Here is a 19,108-nt window from a genome sequence, read left to right on the forward strand (position 1 = left end):
AGCTGCTCCCCAGTTTCGCATCTGTTTATATTATACGCTGATATTCCCCTTCACTTGATGAACTGCGCAGTTGGAATGTAGTAAAATGCACCGAGAGCCCTCGGCCACCCAGGGAAGTGCTTTTGTGCAAGAACCGTATAAGGCTGTGGAATAGGAATCCGTGTAGCCGGGCTCGGGGCCTGCTCCTTTTTTGGGGCTGCTGTGGGTGGAGGCAGAGGGTGACGAGACCCAGGGGCTATAAAACTTAACAAACCGGCGAGGAAGAGTGCACCATCCCAGCGTAAAGGACCCCGGCAAAGCACAGACAGGGTGAGTCCCAGGCAAGGGTTAACCAGCAGCTCTGCCTGCCTATTGTACATTACTCAGTATTTAGAATTTGTTCTCCGATTGTAGTCATGGGGAAATTGCAAGTAGCAGACTGCATGGCAAAGAGTCAATATTTTGCAAACTCAAATCTGGCATTTATTTATCTTCGTGAAGAAAAGTTGCAATAGTTTTAATGTAAATTGGTGATTGCTGCTGATTCTGGTCGGTGATAAAAATGATCAGAAAGATTGAAAGTGAAATCTGGCTTGTGTAGTAATATATGGGATTTCAAAAGATACTCTAAGTCTTAGGGCTGATAACGTAGGTTTGATGCTGCAGTTGTTGATAAATGCAAATATTGAAAAAAATTGTCCTAATAAGGTTTTCCATGTGAAGTAAATTTGAAAGAGGCATGGAGGTGTTTACAATTATTGCTTCCGTCTCGAAGTAAATACCTGAGAGATGGTTCATGATCATTAAATGCTCCCCAGCACTTGACTACATTGTATAGTTTCGGCAATGCTTGAACAGTCGGTAAAGTACCGGTTCATTCGGGTGCGGTGTATTTCCAGAGCTTTATCAGAGCGATGTGCAGGAGTTTGGCTCCGCTTCGGACTGTTTATGTAAATGGACAATGTCATGGGTCTGGATCAAGCATTTGAATGTCCAACAGTGTGCCTATAACGCCAAACAAATGTTCTCTTTTGGGCTTCAGAATCCCCGTGTGTTTATTACAGGAGTCATTTCGCCTTTTTAGTGCTGTTTCCTATATCTGGTTGTTCTGGCCAATCGGGAGAACAGATGAGGGTGACAGCATCTGGCAAAGGATCACTGGTTCACTATAGACCAGATTTTGGCAGGCATCGGCCTTACGTGTAATTGCTGTAATATTGGGCTGTGGCCGCTCAGTTTGTGGATTTCTGGGTTTATTACTAAATATGGTTCTTTCTCATTCCCTTTCCAACACCTCTCTGGTCGTTCCTGGTATTGCAAGTCCCGTGGTTAATGCAGAGGATGGGCAGGAGCGACTTGGAGCCGTGTACCAAAAAACATACTTGAGAGAATTTTCATAGTGTCGCGGGCGATTTCCTAATTAGGAAAAGATGCATTCAAAGAAAGCTCTTCAATTTATTTGGACTTCCTGTAGGAGCGCGGGGATCTACTGGCTACTTTGAGAAGTTTAAAGAGCCGCTCTATAAACACTGAAGGACCTGTATGAGGAACTGGACCTGCAGTCAGACAGGCACTTGACTAAAGTTGTCTTTTTGGTGAATATTCTGAATTCACAAGGATTGCACACACATTCCGGGCACCGTTCGGTTAGATAACCACAATCGCATTGAATTCAAATACAGTTTTACACAGACCTAATAAGTATATTGTTAACAAGTTCAAGTTTGTTCCTGACCCCGTTCTGGTATAGTTTATGATTGTGGAACCTCTTCATTGTAAATTTCGATGATATTGAATGTATTGATAGATATATGCATTCATACACATACATATATACACACGCACACACATATGGCTGGTTGTACTTTCTGACCTAGAGTGATGTCTGGTCCTCTCCTTTATCCCATTAGACTCGAGCAGATTGAACATGTGCGACGAGGAGGAGAGCACAGCGCTGGTTTGCGATAACGGTTCCGGACTGTGTAAGGCTGGCTTCGCCGGGGATGACGCTCCTCGGGCGGTCTTCCCCTCCATCGTGGGCCGCCCCCGTCACCAGGTCAGCCGCCGGCAACTTCCAGGCTCTTAGCGAAGGAGTCAGCTGTCAGTCAGCGAGAGCAGCGGGAAATCCTACAGCTGAATTAGTGATGTTAATATTACTGGATGTGCACCAGAAATCTGATTACGTTAAGATTGATATAAACACATATACATATATATATATATGCATATAGAGGTTCAAAATTTTGAAGGGTTTTGATAGAGTAGCTGTTTCCACTGGTGGAAGGGTCGGTAATCAGGGGGCACAGATTTCAGATGATTAGGAGAAGAGCCAGAGGGTCGATGAGCTACTTTTATGCAGAGTTTTTATGATCAGGAATGCACTGTCTGAAAGGGTGGTGGGAGCAGATTCAGTAGTAACTTTCAAAAGGGAATTGGATATAGACTTGAAAAGGAAAACTTTACTAGGCTGTGGGGAATGAGCAGGGGAGTGGGACTAGTGGGGCAGCTCTATCAAAGAGCCGGCACAGGGGCGACGGGCCGAGTGGCCACCTTCTGCGCTGTCTGATTCGATGAATATGACAAGTTTAATATGGGATGAATAAATCATCCCATACACAACCAGAAAGCGCCGAGAGTCATGGACTCTAGCGATCTGGAGGTAGATATATAAAATATAAACCGCACCTAAAACTTGCAGCAGCCTTATGTCGATTTGACCCTGCGAGATGATGGCGTGTTGTATTCTGGCCGCCTGAATTGTCATTTCTCAAACATTATTTCAGTGCGTTGTTCAGCGTGTATATGGACTCTACATGTTCCGTTTAACCCTACAGGGCGTTATGGTCGGTATGGGCCAGAAAGACAGCTACGTAGGTGACGAGGCTCAGAGTAAGAGGGGTATCCTGACCTTGAAATATCCTATCGAGCACGGCATCATCACAAATTGGGACGATATGGAGAAGGCAAGGGACCGTTTACATTCTTCCTAAACCCTTTAAATCAACCCAGCTAGGAACGGCTCTAAAAGTCTTAATTTCAGATAAGATAATCGATGTAAATATTGGAAGTATCGATTGGGATGAACGGGACAGCTGTATTTTAAAACACTGGTCTTTATTTCCACAGATCTGGCACCACACTTTCTATAATGAGCTGCGTGTAGCCCCCGAGGAACATCCAACTCTGCTCACCGAGGCTCCCCTAAACCCCAAGGCCAACCGCGAAAAAATGACCCAGGTACAGTCCTACCTGTTGTTGCTGCCTTATCGCTAACCCGCCCGCTCTGACTAACTCTACTGCACTTTGATGATTTGGCTAACTCACCCACGAGACTTAAAACCTCCATCAAATAAGCATTGGGCAGATGATGGGACATATGTTGGAAATCTAGATCTGTGAATTCCTCATTTTGGAAGCATTGGACATTGTTGTCTCACTGTACCAATACACATTAAACGGGCGATGCAGGCGTTTACTTATTTCTAACAGGTGTATGTAACTACTTTCCTAACTGTGGTCCTTTGCAGATCATGTTTGAGACTTTTAACGTGCCAGCCATGTATGTTGCCATCCAGGCCGTGCTGTCCCTTTACGCCTCCGGCCGTACGACTGGTAAGTGAGAGCTTCCCTGTGCTGTCATCGGGAGGCCGGGGCCCACCTCTGGCTCTCTCTGATCAGATGCTTGTGTCTGTGTGCAGGTATTGTGCTGGACTCTGGAGATGGTGTCACCCACAACGTGCCAATCTACGAGGGTTACGCCCTGCCCCACGCCATCATGCGCCTGGATCTGGCTGGCCGCGATCTCACCGACTACCTCATGAAAATCCTCACTGAACGTGGCTATTCGTTCGTCACCACAGGTAAGGAGCAGGATTTTTAAAGCAACGCTTCCCGCGTGACTACTGCTATAAAGACAACTTACTTTACGTTAAAAGTACATTAAAGGTTATCGTGGTACAGGGCAGGGTATTTAAAGGCAGAGAAATGTTCATACTTCATTTCACTGATTGTACAATGTAAAAAAATTAAGATCTTTGCAAATCCCACCTTACAATAATTTGAGAAACACCTGATCCCAAAGCGGCTGCAGAACAAACTTCCCCCCGTTGTCTATCAGATGGCTCCAAAGCCAAGTCTTCAGGTAGGATGTTCCTGACTCTTCCACCAATAAAGGGACACAAAGAACGTCTAATAAAATTGACCTATCTTCATCCTTTTTATGGTGAGGGCAAGCAAAGCAGCACTTTTGGATACAAAGGAAAGATTATGATAGAGGTTATCCACACGCAGCAAGTGTAAGTTTGGCAGATGCATAATTAGAAAGTTCCAGATGCATTTCCCCCAATTTCAGTAGGTAGTGGTTTAAAGATTTGTGCAGTTACATTTGTGTTTCGCCAAGACTTTTTTTTGCAACGTAATATCTCAATAATGTTTTTTTCCTTCAGGTTTAGTAAGGAAGTGGAGCAATCCTTCCTGCAAATAGAAATAATGTCTATGTGCAGGTTTATAATTAGTAGAGTCAAGAGATCAAATCAAATGTAGCTAAAGACAGCCCTGATGTACTATTTCCCTTCGATTCACAGCTGAACGGGAGATTGTCCGTGATATTAAGGAGAAGCTGTGCTATGTGGCTCTTGACTTTGAGAATGAGATGGCCACGGCCGCCTCCTCGTCCTCCTTAGAGAAGAGCTATGAACTCCCTGATGGCCAGGTCATCACCATAGGTAACGAGCGTTTCCGCTGCCCAGAGACTCTCTTCCAGCCATCTTTCATTGGTGAGTTGATTTTATGATTACAAATATTTGCTAATTCAAGTACTTTAAAGGTTCCAAAATAAAATTATACATTGTTTAGCTGTGCTGCAACTTGGACCGTGGGTAGGTGGGGAATCATATCATTACCATCATCCTGTTAATGAGTAATGATGGATGACAGAGTAATGTCTTACAATACTCCTGTACAGCACCTTGGGATGTTTTACTACATTAAAGGCACTATATCAATACAAGTTGTTGTTGTTGAGTAGGAAATGAGGTGCAAACTCCATTTGGGACCACTATTTACTTTAACTACTAATTCTATATTGACACTCGGATAAATGAGACATCGCTGACTCAGACACGGTCAACTCCCATTACTGAACAGGCAAGCCACTCACGGCCAGAGCCCTGGCCATCATCTCCTGAATCAGCTCACTGCATATTAAAATAAACATCTCCACGGCTAAATGGAGTTGAGGTACAGATTAGCCAGGATCTAATTGAATGGCCTACTCATGTTCTACCTGGGCACACAATGCAATACATACACATCTACCAGACACACAGAAGTAACTATTGGTGCAACAATATAAACAAGGCAGCTTCACCTAACTGGTCTCTGCTTAATCTGTTGGTGATCTTGAATTACACCAAATCTCAACAAACAATGTTGACAAGCTTACATCTTTCTATAGACAATCTGCACACTGAGATACCTTTCACAAAGGGTATTTTGAATTCAAAACTTACTTTAATTTTAAACCCTCCATGGATTAATTATAACATTTATTCGGCAGGGATGGAGTCTGCGGGGATCCACGAGACCACATACAACAGCATCATGAAGTGTGATATCGATATCAGGAAGGATTTATATGCCAACAACGTGCTATCTGGAGGTACCACTATGTACCCTGGTATCGCTGACCGTATGCAAAAGGAAATCACTGCATTGGCCCCCAGCACCATGAAAATCAAGGTCAGTTGAATAAACTTTTAAAGGAGAAGAAATAGCACAATGTTATTTTGCGTCTGATCATTATTGACCTCTCTTGATAACGTCATTCAGAATGATCATTCAGCCAGCAAAATGGTACCCTAAACTGCCGGTGGAACCTCATCAGTAGTAGCGCTGTGACATTTGGTCACTGACTGTGAAGTGAATATGGGACAAATGGATGAAAAAGGGTATTTTGTACGAGTCAAGTGTTTAAACCAGAATAGGGAACAAATCACTTTCATGTTGATGTTAGGACCTTGAAAATGAGTGTCACCAGGAACATCAGTGGACAGTCGCTTTACATTGCTCCTGGCTCAATGCATCGTTTTAACAGCAGCTGTATGTATCTTATAAAAGAACAGCCACTAATAAAACACACAGACTGGAGGGATTTAATGCAGAGAGCGCATAGGAATGCACTATACATGGAAGTAAAGTTGCTCCAGTGTCCATTCCACTGACAAATCTTATAAAAAGTGTATATTTAAAACTGAAAATACAGTGAATTGTACTATTTAACTGATCTTAACTGATTTTGGTAACACCATTTGACTATTCCATATTTGACTATTTCACTTACATAAACTTGCCACTTCAACTTCACAGCTATCTTATCTGGTTTTTAAACAGAGGCATACAGTATAGTTTAATCTCTTGCTGTACATGAGGTAATGTTAAGTTTCTAGGCCCAGATCATAGCTAAACATGTGTTAAATATTTTTACTGATAAGATGCACTTTCCTATAGATATTTTATTTGTTCCGTTCAGCAGGAAAACCTCTACATGGGTTAAGTGTTAAAACATAAAGCTACACATTCCTTTTTACTTAGCACAGACTTCTGATAAACTTCAAAGTATTTTTAAAATATGCTCTAATGTTAAATAACTGCACTTTAAAAAAAAAACAGCATTTAATACCCTTATGTTTGAAGATATTTGAAATGAGCAGCAGTAGCGATAGCCAAGAAACAAGTTCACCCAAGTGTTAAGAATGCTTAAGGATTCAGACTTGATACCAGTTGGTTACAGTGAATCTTTTATTAGTACACACAGCAGACATCAATATCTTTCCGTGTATGATGGCAGTAATTCACAGTTCTGAATGGTTATTACCTGTTCAGTCGCTGGACAGAGTAGCGTGCGTTGTTGTCTTCTTTAGTTAGGATGGTGTTAGGCTCCAGCCAGCATTGCATCCACCTACACAAGCTCGACATCCCTCATGGATCTTCTATCTCTGTGCTTGAATGTTCACAAACCCTCTTCTTTTATCCCCCAAAGTTCTGATCATATGACTTAAAAAGTCCAATTGTGTTTGTCCACATAGTGTTTAAACTATTGTTTTTAAATTGCTTATCAAGCAATTTCCACACATCTTGAGTTCAGTTGCAGCAGACTTTCTTAACTGTTCATCATCTTTGCACAGATATTAATTTGAGTCAATAACAGGATGCATTCAAGGTCAAAGCTCATTCTTGCACAAAAATACTGCTCATTCAGCAAATAGCTATCAACTCTTTAAATCCTTACACAAGCTATTCATGCAAGTTCTGATCTTGGCCAGCAGTGGGAGTGCTTTTCCTCTAGGTGGAGAGAGATAATCATTGAGCGGGTCTCCTGGTACCAGCTCAGGAGCAGGTACGGGAGCAATTTATCTATCTGATCATTTGGCCAGGGAATGGTGCAGACTAGTGGTGCAGAGTGGGGGTATTGCAGGATACCAAGAAAGGCAATAAAATACTTTTTTAAAAAGGGACACGGGAATATATTTTAGGGTTGGCTGTTGGATGCATTAAAATGATCGGTTTAGATATCACAGCTTTAAAATACTTCCTAACCATTGCTGCTGCAAGTTATAGTAGATTCACTTTTTAATACTACCCCAAGCCAACAACTAGTATAAGATCTCTAATTTTTCAGCTTGTAGTAAGCCTCGTTAATGACGGTATAATTTCAGAAGAGTATTCCAGTATTAAGCTACACTTTACTCAGTTTAAATTGCTGCATAGCTTGACTACATGCAACCTTTTATTTTTAGGAATTGGAGGTTTCACCTCTGATCCCAAAAAAGATGGTGGACTATGAAGATATCTCCTTTTAAAATGTGCAATACGGAACATTGGAGTCTTCCACTCTGCCTCGGCAAGGACCTAGTATGCATTTATAATTTAGTGCTTAGGGCTACTGTAATATCAATATTCCTTACAATACCAACCCAATCATGCCATGAGTGAAAGAAATATCTCACATTTATATAGCACCTTTCACATCCTCAGGCTGTCCCAAAGCACCTCACAGCCAATAAATTACTTTTGGTGTACCCCTGTTTCAGAGGCAACACAGCAAGCTAATTAAGGCACAGTAAGGGCCCACAAACAGCATGCAAGATAAATACCAGTTTATCTGTTTTGGTGGGTGATGTAATAAAACTCACTATGCACTTGGTTTGAGCATAAAGCAAGGCTTTAATCAACTTGTTTCAGAACATGGAGGTCTAGTTGTACTTCACTAGTTCCTTATCTTACAAAATGTCCCTGGAAAGCTGGGGCTGACGCCCGAGTATTTATACTCCTTGGACGGCGCCACCAGCTGGCCGTCCAGCGTTATTTCACGAGTAGTTTCTTGAATGATGAGATTTATAACAGTAGATTTGTTGGGGGGGTTGGTTTTTGGTCAGGACACTAAGAACACTTTGTTCTTTGAATAGTGCCAGGTGTTTTTTTTACATCCACCTGAGCAGGAAGACATGGCCTCAGTTTAACATCTCATCCAAAAGATAGCATCTTTGACAATGCAGTAGTCCCTCAGTACTGTACAGTCAGCCTAAACTAAATGCTTAAATCCTGAAGTAGGGCTTGAAGCCACAGCCTTTTGACTTAAAAGGCAAGAGTGTTACCACAGAGCAAAACTGACAATAGGCAGTGCCGGCATATAGTTTTGCACCTGCAATTCTGTAAGTTCTCCACATGGTGAAGCTCCAAAAAGTGAGGCACTTCCTCACAGAAAAGGGGGGAAACAGCAATAGGCACCCAGGGGCATGGTCACGCACCTCCGAACAGCCAGCTGAACAGCTGCGTCGACAGAGGCAGGTCCCCAGCCCGCCTCCACAGTTGGGAGAAAGGTTTGTGGGATGGGATAAAAAAAATTAAAAAATTGCAAAATAAGAATTCCAATTGAAGCCCGCTTTCTGGAGATTCGAACAACAAACAAACTTTGTCCATTAATCGCTATGCTGTGATTGAAGAGTGGTTATGTATAATTCACTCATATCATTCTGTTATGTACCTTTTTTAACAGATCATTGCTCCTCCTGAGCGCAAGTACTCAGTCTGGATTGGTGGCTCCATCCTGGCCTCTCTCTCCACCTTCCAGCAGATGTGGATTAGCAAGCCCGAATACGACGAGGCTGGTCCATCTATTGTACACCGCAAATGCTTTTAAACTATCGTCTCTTCTCTCTCCCCCCTCTCTCTTTTTTGTATCTTTTTGCAACAACAAAAAACCAACTGTGAATGGGCAATTAGAGAAACATACTTTCTACTGTTTTCACTCCATTGCTCTGTCACTAGAAATTACCTGTAGCTTTAACTGAATGAATGGGAGTTTTTAAAATAAAGTCAGAATGTGCTGCCAGTATTTTTACAATTGTCTTGTGTTTCCTGAAATATTTGACATCTATTTATTTAGTAGTGTAATGGCTAACTAGTTTGACATAACTAGAAACAAACATGCCAGATAAAATTTAAACTGTATCTTGGTTTATTTATTTCAAGATATCAATGGTCCTGTAACATCGCCTTTCATTTTAAAATTGGGTTGAAAGTTTTGGCTTCAGGTTAAATGACCTCCCATTGCTGCATTTATGATCTGTCCACATTTTCCTAAAATGTCTACATCTCCTTTCGCTAACACTTCTTCTGCTTTTACTTTCTTCTGGGAAATAGTTATCTTGGATTTAATGATAAAAATTGATGGTTTAATAAACTGTTGCAGGGGATGTTTGATTCAAGCAGTCCACTGGGTTTCTGAGCTCAGGTGTGTTTTGTGCTGTTAATAGAAATTGATAATCAAATTTTTAAAAAAACTCAATGGGAAGGCCCCTGTGGAAAGCTCATTTTGCTATTCAATTCTAATCACTTTGAAATGAATCCCATTGAAAGTACTGGTATTGCCAGTGACCGTCAGTACTGTATCATGAAAACCAAAGCAATGAACACTAACAGGGGGTTTGTGCAGCGTGAGAAGGCTACAAATCTGTTCCCTTTGACTCTTTTGGACTATTCTCATTATATAGGAACAATGCAGGAGTGAGTAACCTCTAGAAAAATATTCATGTTTGTTTTACTCAGTCTCTAACCATTCAGCATAAAAAGTTATTGTACAGTGTGTTGTATTTAAAGTACTCCGTGTTGAATTCAGTAATAATCCACCGAGTTGCTAACTGAGAATCATCCCCATATAGCAACCGTCAGCGTAAACTGTTCCTTTAAACTAGCAACCTTTCCTTAAACTTGTAGAGAAAATTAATTTTATGCCTGAATCAATAGGTTCGAAGTAAACAAACCATTAATGGGGTGCCCCTTCATGGTTTTTATACTGTGAGTTTGTTAACAAATATACACTGATTATCAAAGTAATTGATACCGTGAATTTGATGCAATATTTACAGTGTATTGATGGAGCTGCTTCCACTAAGACCAGTTTAATTGTTCATGCCTTAATATGTTAACAAGTAGCTATTACATTGGGTACATCTCACAAGAATTAGTATGTTTAAAACATAAAATTGGTCACTGGTGATGTTGATATCCTATTCTCTCAGTTAATAGCTAGCCAATTACAACAAAATGGTCTGACTTATAAATTCAGGTGGGACTGTAAGAAAAACTTGTGAAAGGTATAGCTTAGAACAGTGTTGGCCAATACATTAGCCACATGTGGCTAATTGGGAATCCAGATGTGCGTAATTGCATTTCTGATTAGTAAATAAAAAATGAGTAATAGACACCATCGTTGGGCATGTGATCTCAATACTCAAATTTGCATGGCGTATGCAAGTGAATTTTGACCCTTTGGGTGTTTGTTGGTAAATGGTAAGACGAAAAGCAGAGTGTGCAAGTGTTTTTTGATTGCTGAGTGCTTTACTTCCTTGGTTACTGAATGATGATAGATTTTTATTAAGTAAGCATACACATGCAAAGTACATTTACCTGTAGTGTGTAAGTGTATGCAAGGCACTTTCTGCTAAAATTAGTGCATGTGGCCAAAACAGTGTCACCATAGCCACACCTGTGGCTAGTCCGCAATTTCTATTGGGTGACACTGGCTTAGAAACCTTTTACACGTCGCTTCTGCAAAAGTAAACTTGATAAAAAAAAGTTCTGTGCAGATGCCCACGGCAACATGGGATCAAACAGATGATTAAACGTAATGACTGTGGTTGCATAATATTACCAGGAACACCCTAAAATGCAAGGATGATCTAAAACACAATTTCTAAGGGTATTACAGTAACTTTGCAAAGTTGTACTTCTGAATCCAAAAATAAAGAGAAAAGCATGTACCAAAGAAATGAACAGCATTTATTGGCTTGTGATTGAAGTTCAGGTTCAATTTTATAAACACTTTCTTTAGGATAACTAGCATTTGTAATTTCACATTATACATGTGAAATACTTGGTGCATTTCAAAAAGAAATATTAACCACCGGTACACATTATTTAACCTGAATGTACAAAAAGAGCATTAAATAATCCAGTTGGCTGAAACTGGTCATAAAAACTTGAAAGCAACATATTGTTTGTTTTTACAATAGAAATAATTTATACAGATTCCATGATTGTAGTAGTCTCACGTTGTCACCTCATGTCCAAGATAATTATATTCATATCTTTTATAACAATGTGTTTGCAAGTCTGAAAGAGAATCAGTCATGAGTTTGACATGTACTATTCGGTTCACACAGTACTGTATTAAACAAGCCAGTATTAAACAAGCAAGCCTCCTGAGCAATGTTCCGACTGAATAGTGTGTATTTCTTCAACTTTTCAGTCTTTTAATTACATAATGAATTTTTTATTCATTATGAGGGTGCTTCATGGTTTCTAACAGTCACATTTTATTCCTTTCCTCTGTACTTTTTCTGTTACAGCCTCCAACTCTGGCTTCTTGTGCATCCTCCACTCCCTTCGCCCTGCCATTGGCAGCCGTGCCATCAGCCATCTAGACCGGAAGCTCTGGAATTCCCTCACTAAACATCTCCCCACTTCCCTCTCCTCCGCGAAGACCCTCTGAAAAATCTACCGCTTTCACCAAACCTTCAGTTACCCCTCCCAATATGTCCTTCTTTGACTTGGTGTTAGTTTTTGTCGGAGAGGGTTTCCTACGCTAAAAGCACTATATAAATGCAAGTTGACATTGTACATTAGTTGGAGACACCGAAGGTGGTAAGTGAAACCAAGACATGAGAGAGTCAGGAAAGAAAGATCAAGCGAATAGAAAGCCTACTGTACACTGAATTTAAAATATAGATATATTAAAAGTCTTGCATAGCACATATTTCCTATAATACTTTCCCCATCACACTTCATTGTAACACCTCATATTATAAAACAGCTTATCCTCTGATTCGCCGGGAGCAATTCTATGGGAGATGGTAGAGTACATTTAATACATCCTGTATTTGTGCTTAAAATCAAATGCATCTGCATTCATATTAAATAATGAAATCACAGTTTTGCCAACTGCATGCTGAACGACTGCATTGCAAGGATTTGCATATTTCTTGGATTTTAATTTAACAGTGAAATAGTACATTATTAATACCTTGCATTCATTTTCACAGATTTTATGAACTTTTTTAACTCTACACCATCAATTACATGGCTTACAAAATAAGTTTTAAAAGATTATTTTTAAAATCTTATGGTAATTTTAAAACAATGACAATATTTGGTCCTTTTTAAAAAAATAACCTTCCCAGCCTACTGGTTTGCTTTTCTTAAACTTTGATCTTTTTGCCTCATTGTTGCTGCTTATTTGATGGCATGAGAAATGAGCTAATCAGGTTCTGCCATTACATATCCTCATGAATTATGGCCACTTGGTTGAATTAGCGGAGAGTGAGGATCACCTGTGGAACCGCACCATATTAAGGAGTCAATGGCTTCAGAAGAGGAAGGCAGAAAATTGATTTTTTAAAAAGAGGGTCCTTCAATATTGACGTTCACTGAGAACTTTTTTTTTTTTTAAATGGCTCGATACAGGGATGGTATTACATTGCAGCAAGTGTGAAGCCTAATCAGTACAAGATGGCATTGGATCGTGGCCTCATACCTCTCGTTTAAGTACACTTCAAGCTACACTGCACAATTTGGATTATTTCATTGTGCCAAACTGACTAGGTAACCGGCCTATAAAATTTAGGTTTATTTTATTTTAAGGCATTTTTCTCCTCAAATAAAACTTCAGATTTCATCATTCTGACCGTAATTCTTAAATCAAAACTCAAAAAGGTAACACAAGCTGTTCAAAGCAAGAAATAGTAACTGGATCTGATAATACCGGATACATACTTGGTATAGAGCTGGCTCCTTAGAATGTGGATGAAACCCTTTCTTTCGACAGGAGGACACTTCCAGTATCCCTGCAGGAGTCAGCCGGAAGGCTCCAGTCCTAGAACATATCAAAAGCTAATCAATAAAAACCGAAGATATCATTCAAGGCCAAATAAAACATCTGTAGGTCTGGCATAATTCAAACTATTAATATGAATACAGAAAATGTCAGTTATATGTAAAACAAATTTATACAAATTCCAAATGTGCAATTAAAAACATATATATTCTAGCAGCAGGTCTGCTGTGCTACTAAATGGCCGTGTTCAAGGTTATGCCTGCAATCGCGTTCACTGCTTCTACCTAAGGAGCAAGGATTGGAAGACGAGTCACCTTGGGACACTCCGATCAACTGGCGCAGGCCTGCTTGGGAACAGTTACCTGTCTATCATTCAGTCAGGGAATGATGCACAGTGAAGTTTAATAAACTAGAAGGACTAAAATAACTCTTTTTATCACATTCGTTTACATTCAATGTTATTGGAAATATCCAGAGTTAAATTCATTATTTGAGAGAGAGAAAAAAATACTTCATGTTACTTTGAGGGAAAGTCCAAGGTGTCTGTTTTGTGTTCAAAGTACTCCTCCAACCTTTACATAAAAATATCATATCACACATTACTTGGAAAATAAGAATCTAAATGGGGTAGAGGAGGAAAGGGATCTAGGAGTACAAATATATAAATCACTAAAAGTAGTGACGCAGGTTAACAAGGCCACAAAAAAGCAAACCAAGCACTAGGGTTTATTTCTAGAGGGATAGAATTGAAAAGTAGGGAAGTTATGCTAAACCTGTATCGAACCTTGGTTAGACCACACAATGGAGTACCGTGTACAGTTCTGGTCGCCATATTATAAAAAGGATATAGAGGCACTGGAGAGGGTGCAAAAAAGATTTACAAGGATGATACCAGAAATGCGAAAGTATACCTATCAGGAAATGATGAACAGGCTGGGTCTCTTCTCTTGAAAAGAGAAGGCTGAGGGGTGAGCTAATAGAGGTCTTTAAAATTATGAAAGGTTTTGATAGTGTAAACACAGTGGGCTAGAAATTCAGTGGGCTTTGCGCCCAGTTACCGCCCAAATAGGGTTTCTGCGCCAGTGTAAGAGGGTGCGCTGATATTCAGCGCTGCGGTAATGGCGGCGGTAGCCGGTAGCGCTGCGCCGACACCGATGACGTCATCGGTGTGCGCAGTGCCCCGGTTCCGCCCCGCTTCCGGCCCAAACCCCATATTTAGTTGCGGCCGCCTCTTCTGCAGCGGCCGCAAACAGCGTTTGAAAAACGGGGCCGTACTGCTGCGCTACTGGGGCGCTTTAAGGTGGAGGTGCAGCCGGCAGCTTTTTCGGCGGCCGCCTGCCCGCACCTCCTTCCCCGGCCTCCTCCACCAGCCCCCCGCGGCATTGCCGGCTGCTTTCCGTGAGCCCGGCACTTCTCCGTGGTGCCGGGCTCATTTGCCGGCACAATCCAGCGGCGATCTCCCCGTTGCAGGCACCTCCACCTTAAGAGAAGGAGGAGGCCTGCAGTACCGCAGCCTGCCGCACCGCATCGGGTGGCGCAGCGGCACTTAGAGCGCTGAAATTCAGTTTCAACGCCCCAAGCGGGGGCGGGCACACCCTGGAATAGCGGCCGGTTCCGACTTGGGGCGCAAAAAGCGAATATCGGACGGTCGCACATGGCTCCGCGCCCAGCGCTAACTTTTGGCCGTTAGCCAGCTGGCGGGGCCATAGTGAATTTCTAGGCCAGTGTTTCCACTTGTGGGAAAGAGCAAAACTAGAGGCCATCAATATAAAATAGTCACCAAGAAATCAAACAGGGAATTCAAAAGAAACTTTACCCAGAGAGTGGTGAGAATGTGGAACTCGGAGTAGTTGAAGCGAATAGTATAGATGCATTTAAGGGGAGGCTAGACAAGCATAAGAGGGAGAAGGGAATAGAGGTTTATGCTGCTAGAGTTAGATGAGGAAAGATGGGAGGAGGCTCAAGTGGAGCATAAACACCAGCATGGACTGGTTGGGCCGAATGGCCTGTTTCTGTGCCGTATATTCTAGTAATTCTAAATATATTTGTTATGATTTAAAAAAAACTTCCTGCTCCAATACTTCCAGACCACTCCAGAGGATGTCACTGATGGGAAACAGATGCCTGTATCTCTAAGCCATTACATTCATTTCAATGGGGGTCACAACCTTGAACTGGTCTGGGTCCAACTGGGATCGAATTGACCCGAGAAAACATGCTATTGGTTGGCCATCTGTACACTTGGCCAAAAGATTGACAATCGATGAAATCAACTAGCTACAGGAAACCAAAGTGTACCATTCAGGGGTCATTTCACAAGTCCTAATTGCTAACTGGGAGCCTCAGCTGCCAAAGGTGCACATCAAAAATTGGGAGAGTGCCTGCGATTTTTCCATTATAATAGTCAGAAAATCACGATTCAAAGAACTTGCATTTATACAGCATCTCTCACATGCTCAGGACGTGCCAAAGCACCTAACAGTCAATGGAGTACTTTTGAAGTGTAGCCACTGTTGTAATGTAAGAAATGCAGCAGCCAATTTTTGCACAGCAAGATCCCACAAGCAACAATGTGATATGACCAGATAATCTGTGTTCTGTATGTACCTTTAAGGGAATGACTGGTCTCAGACTGCAGTACCGGCAGTGACCACCCCTGTATAAAAGGCCCTAGCAGGCTTCTGTAGTTTCAGTTTCCAGGTTGTCTCCATTCAGTAAAGACTTGTTATAATCAACTCCTGCAGTCCGTGTCTCAATTACACACGGACATAATACTGGCGACGAGCAGATACGAACTTACCTACAATCTGCACCACCTCATGGGGATCCATCCCTGAAGCGAAGTTATCAGAGGTCGAGGCCAAAAGGAAGAAAGAAACAGTAGAAACGGGCGTCGACCGTGGGCATCCGCCTCTGAGTCAGCGGAGTTGAAGATTTGCAGGAGAGGCTGTCGAGAGCGGGGCTTGGTTATCCTGTCGATGGTGCTTCAGCTAATCGGGCTGGTGGCAGGTAGTACACTGATCCTTCCTAGGCTGCGGCGGTCTAGAGTTCGAACGGGTGGCTTGCAACGGGGCCGAGCAGCGTTGTCGGGAAGAGGAGAGAGGGTGGAGCACACTGGGCGCGGCCGATGCTACGAAGCCGGGCAGCGTACAGACCCGAAAAGAGGGAAGCAAGAGTCCCGCAGGGTTGTTCCAACGATGGGGAAATTAAAAAAAATTAAAATTAAATGCGCAAAAAGACGCGAGGAGCTGCAGTTGCCACGGAAACCGCGGAGAGCGGCGTTAGCAGCAGCGCGGGGGGGGGGGGGGAGTGCGCGAAGACCATAGGGCGTCGCCATCAAGGCATAAAACGCCAGCAACAGCGTTAGCAACAGCGGAGAAGACAAAAGCGCAGGAGGCGCCATTTTGTTAAATCGGGGAAGAAGGCAAAGCGCGGGAGGCGGCATCTTAGATTTTCCAAGATGCCAAAGACTGGCGATATCACTGCCTTCGATAATACAATAGAAGACTGGACCACGTATGTGGAAAGAGTCGAGGTATATTGCGAGGCAAACGAAATAGCCGATGAGAAAAAGGCATCGGTATTGCTAAATTTAATGGGCGCAAGAGCGTACGGCCTATTGCGGGACCTGATTACTCCAGCCAAACCGAAGGTGAAGAGTTTTAACGAAATTGTTGCTATCCTACAGGAACACCTTAATCCTACACCGCTGCTGATAGCAGAAAGATTTAAATTCCACAGGAGAAATCAGCATAAAAATGAGAGCAATGCTGATTACCTTACGGAACTACGCACGCTATCAAAGCACTGCCAGTTCGGAGCAGGACTGGCAGATACCTTACGGGACAAATTTGTCTGTGGACTCCTGAGTGAAGGAACCCAGAAGAGGTTACTCTCAGAGAAAGAGCTGACGCTAGATAAGGCTTTCAGCGTGGCAGTATCGTACGAAGCAGCAAGGGGAGCTGCGGAAATACAACAAAAGCCACAGGAATATGGCACCCACGAAATGACACGGGGATTTGCAAAATGTTATCGCTGCGGCAGAACAAACCATGACCAGAAGGACTGCTGGTCCAAGGACAAAATATGCAGGCAATGCGGAAAGATGGGACACATTGCACGAGTTTGCAGGTCTGGGAAGAAGACCAACGACAACAAAAAGGCTACTAAGGAACGGTACAGGAAAGTACAAAAGATGACGGACAGTAGTTCCGAAGACCAGATGAGCGATAGTGAATCCGGGAACAAGAGACTAAGCTGTCTCAAACTTCACAACGTAATCGCAAAAGAGGATCACCGAACCATTTGGGTCACCCTCACGATAGCAGGGTCCCAAGTCAAAATGGAATTGGATACAGGATCAGCTCTAACCGTCATGAATAGACGAGACTACGAGCGGCTATTTTCACACATACCCTTGAGAGACATCCATTGTCTTGAGGACGTATACGGGGCAAAAAGTATACCCCAGAGGAAAAATAAGGGTGCCTGTCGAATACAACGGCAAGAAAATACGGAAATTGTATCTCTACATTCTGCAAGATGGTGGACCACCGTTATTGGGACGTGAATGGATCAGAAAGATAAGTTTAGACTGGCACTCCATTCAGGCACTGACGGTGGCTGGTAAAAAGGATGACGACGTCACTCCTGGACGATTGTCAACAATCTTAGCTGACGCCAAAGAGGTATTTCAACAAGAACTGGGCACTCTTAAAGGCGTAACCGCCTCGATAAAAATAGAGGAGAAAGCAATTCCCAAGTTTTTTAAAGCAAGACCGGTACCATATGCAATTCGCCCAGCCGTCGAGGCAGAGCTGGAGAATCTGGAGAATGCAGGCGTGTTATCTAAGGTAGACTGGAGCGAGTGGGCGACACCCATCGTCCCTGTCATGAAGAAAACGTTAAACAATAAGTCTGAGGAGCCAAGGAAGGTTCGCATCTGTGGGGACTTCAAGGTGACGGTGAACCCAGTCCTTCACACAGTACAATATCCTCTTCCAAGGATAGAAGATATCTTCGCCTCACTATCTGGAGGGAAGCGTTTTACAAAAATTGACCTAGCACAAGCATATTTGCAGATGGAGGTTGAAGAATCCTCTAGGAAGTATCTCACGATAAACACTCACAAAGGTCTTTACCAGTATAATCGACTGGTATTCGGAGTAGCATCGGCTCCAGCGATATGGCAAAGAGCGATGGAACAAGTCCTGCAAGGGATTCCGGGGACTCAGTGTTACTTGGACGACATCCTAGTGACAGGTGAAGATGAAAGTGAACACCTTGCCAACCTAGAGCAGGTGCTCACTAGACTACGTGAACATGGGCTACGAGCCAATCGCCCCAAGTGCGAGTTTTTTAAGAAACAGATATCGTATTGTGGCCACGTGATTGATGAAGAGGGGTTGCATAAGTCCCCTGACAAAATTGAAGCGGTAGTTAAGGCTCCAGCGCCTGAAAATGTGTCGCAACTGAGGTCATTCCTCGGATTGGTGAATTACTACCATAAGTTTTTGCCGAATTTGTCCACAATTCTGCACCCACTGAACGCCCTACTACGAATGGGAATAGCATGGAAATGGAGCGATGAATGTAAGCGGGCCTTTCAGAAGTGTAAAGACCTAATCACTTCAAGAGAAGTATTGGCTCACTACAACCCATCACTACCAATAAGACTGGCGTGTGATGCGTCTCCCTACGGCATTAGGGTGGTACTGTCACATAAATTCCTTGATG

The 19,108-nt window shown here is 42.6% G+C and overlaps 2 protein-coding genes across 3 annotated transcripts in view; one reads left to right on the forward strand and one right to left on the reverse strand.

The window, feature by feature from the left end:
* The first annotated feature begins 200 nt into the window (after positions 1 to 200).
* On the forward strand, positions 201 to 11,751 carry acta2 (actin alpha 2, smooth muscle). Of its 2 annotated transcripts, none has more exons than XM_085994857.1 (9): positions 201 to 309; positions 1,890 to 2,035; positions 2,814 to 2,942; positions 3,106 to 3,216; positions 3,507 to 3,591; positions 3,678 to 3,839; positions 4,563 to 4,754; positions 5,537 to 5,718; positions 9,035 to 11,751. In XM_085994857.1, exons 2-9 carry the CDS (start codon positions 1,907 to 1,909, stop codon positions 9,176 to 9,178), a joined length of 1,134 nt encoding a protein of 377 aa, XP_085850983.1. In that variant the 5' UTR covers positions 201 to 309; positions 1,890 to 1,906; the 3' UTR covers positions 9,179 to 11,751. The 2 variants fall into 2 exon arrangements, with proteins under 2 accessions (XP_085850983.1, XP_085850984.1); XM_085994858.1 differs by lacking the exon at positions 201 to 309 and adding an exon at positions 1,479 to 1,574.
* The window catches only part of stambpl1 (STAM binding protein-like 1), a 61,212-nt gene continuing 53,402 nt past the window's right edge, over positions 11,299 to 19,108 (reverse strand). The window contains exons 10-11 of the mRNA XM_085996145.1: positions 13,312 to 13,411; positions 11,299 to 11,652 (exon numbers count right to left, since the gene is read on the reverse strand). Of these exons, the coding sequence (XP_085852271.1) occupies positions 11,596 to 11,652; positions 13,312 to 13,411 (157 nt within the window). The 3' untranslated portion in view covers positions 11,299 to 11,595. The remainder of the gene's footprint in view (positions 11,653 to 13,311; positions 13,412 to 19,108) is intronic.

The sequence above is a fragment of the Somniosus microcephalus genome, chromosome 8 (assembly GCF_052327205.1).
Source record: "Somniosus microcephalus isolate GS21.2 chromosome 8, FLI_Smic_1.0, whole genome shotgun sequence".
Taxonomy (NCBI): Eukaryota; Metazoa; Chordata; class Chondrichthyes; order Squaliformes; family Somniosidae; genus Somniosus; species Somniosus microcephalus.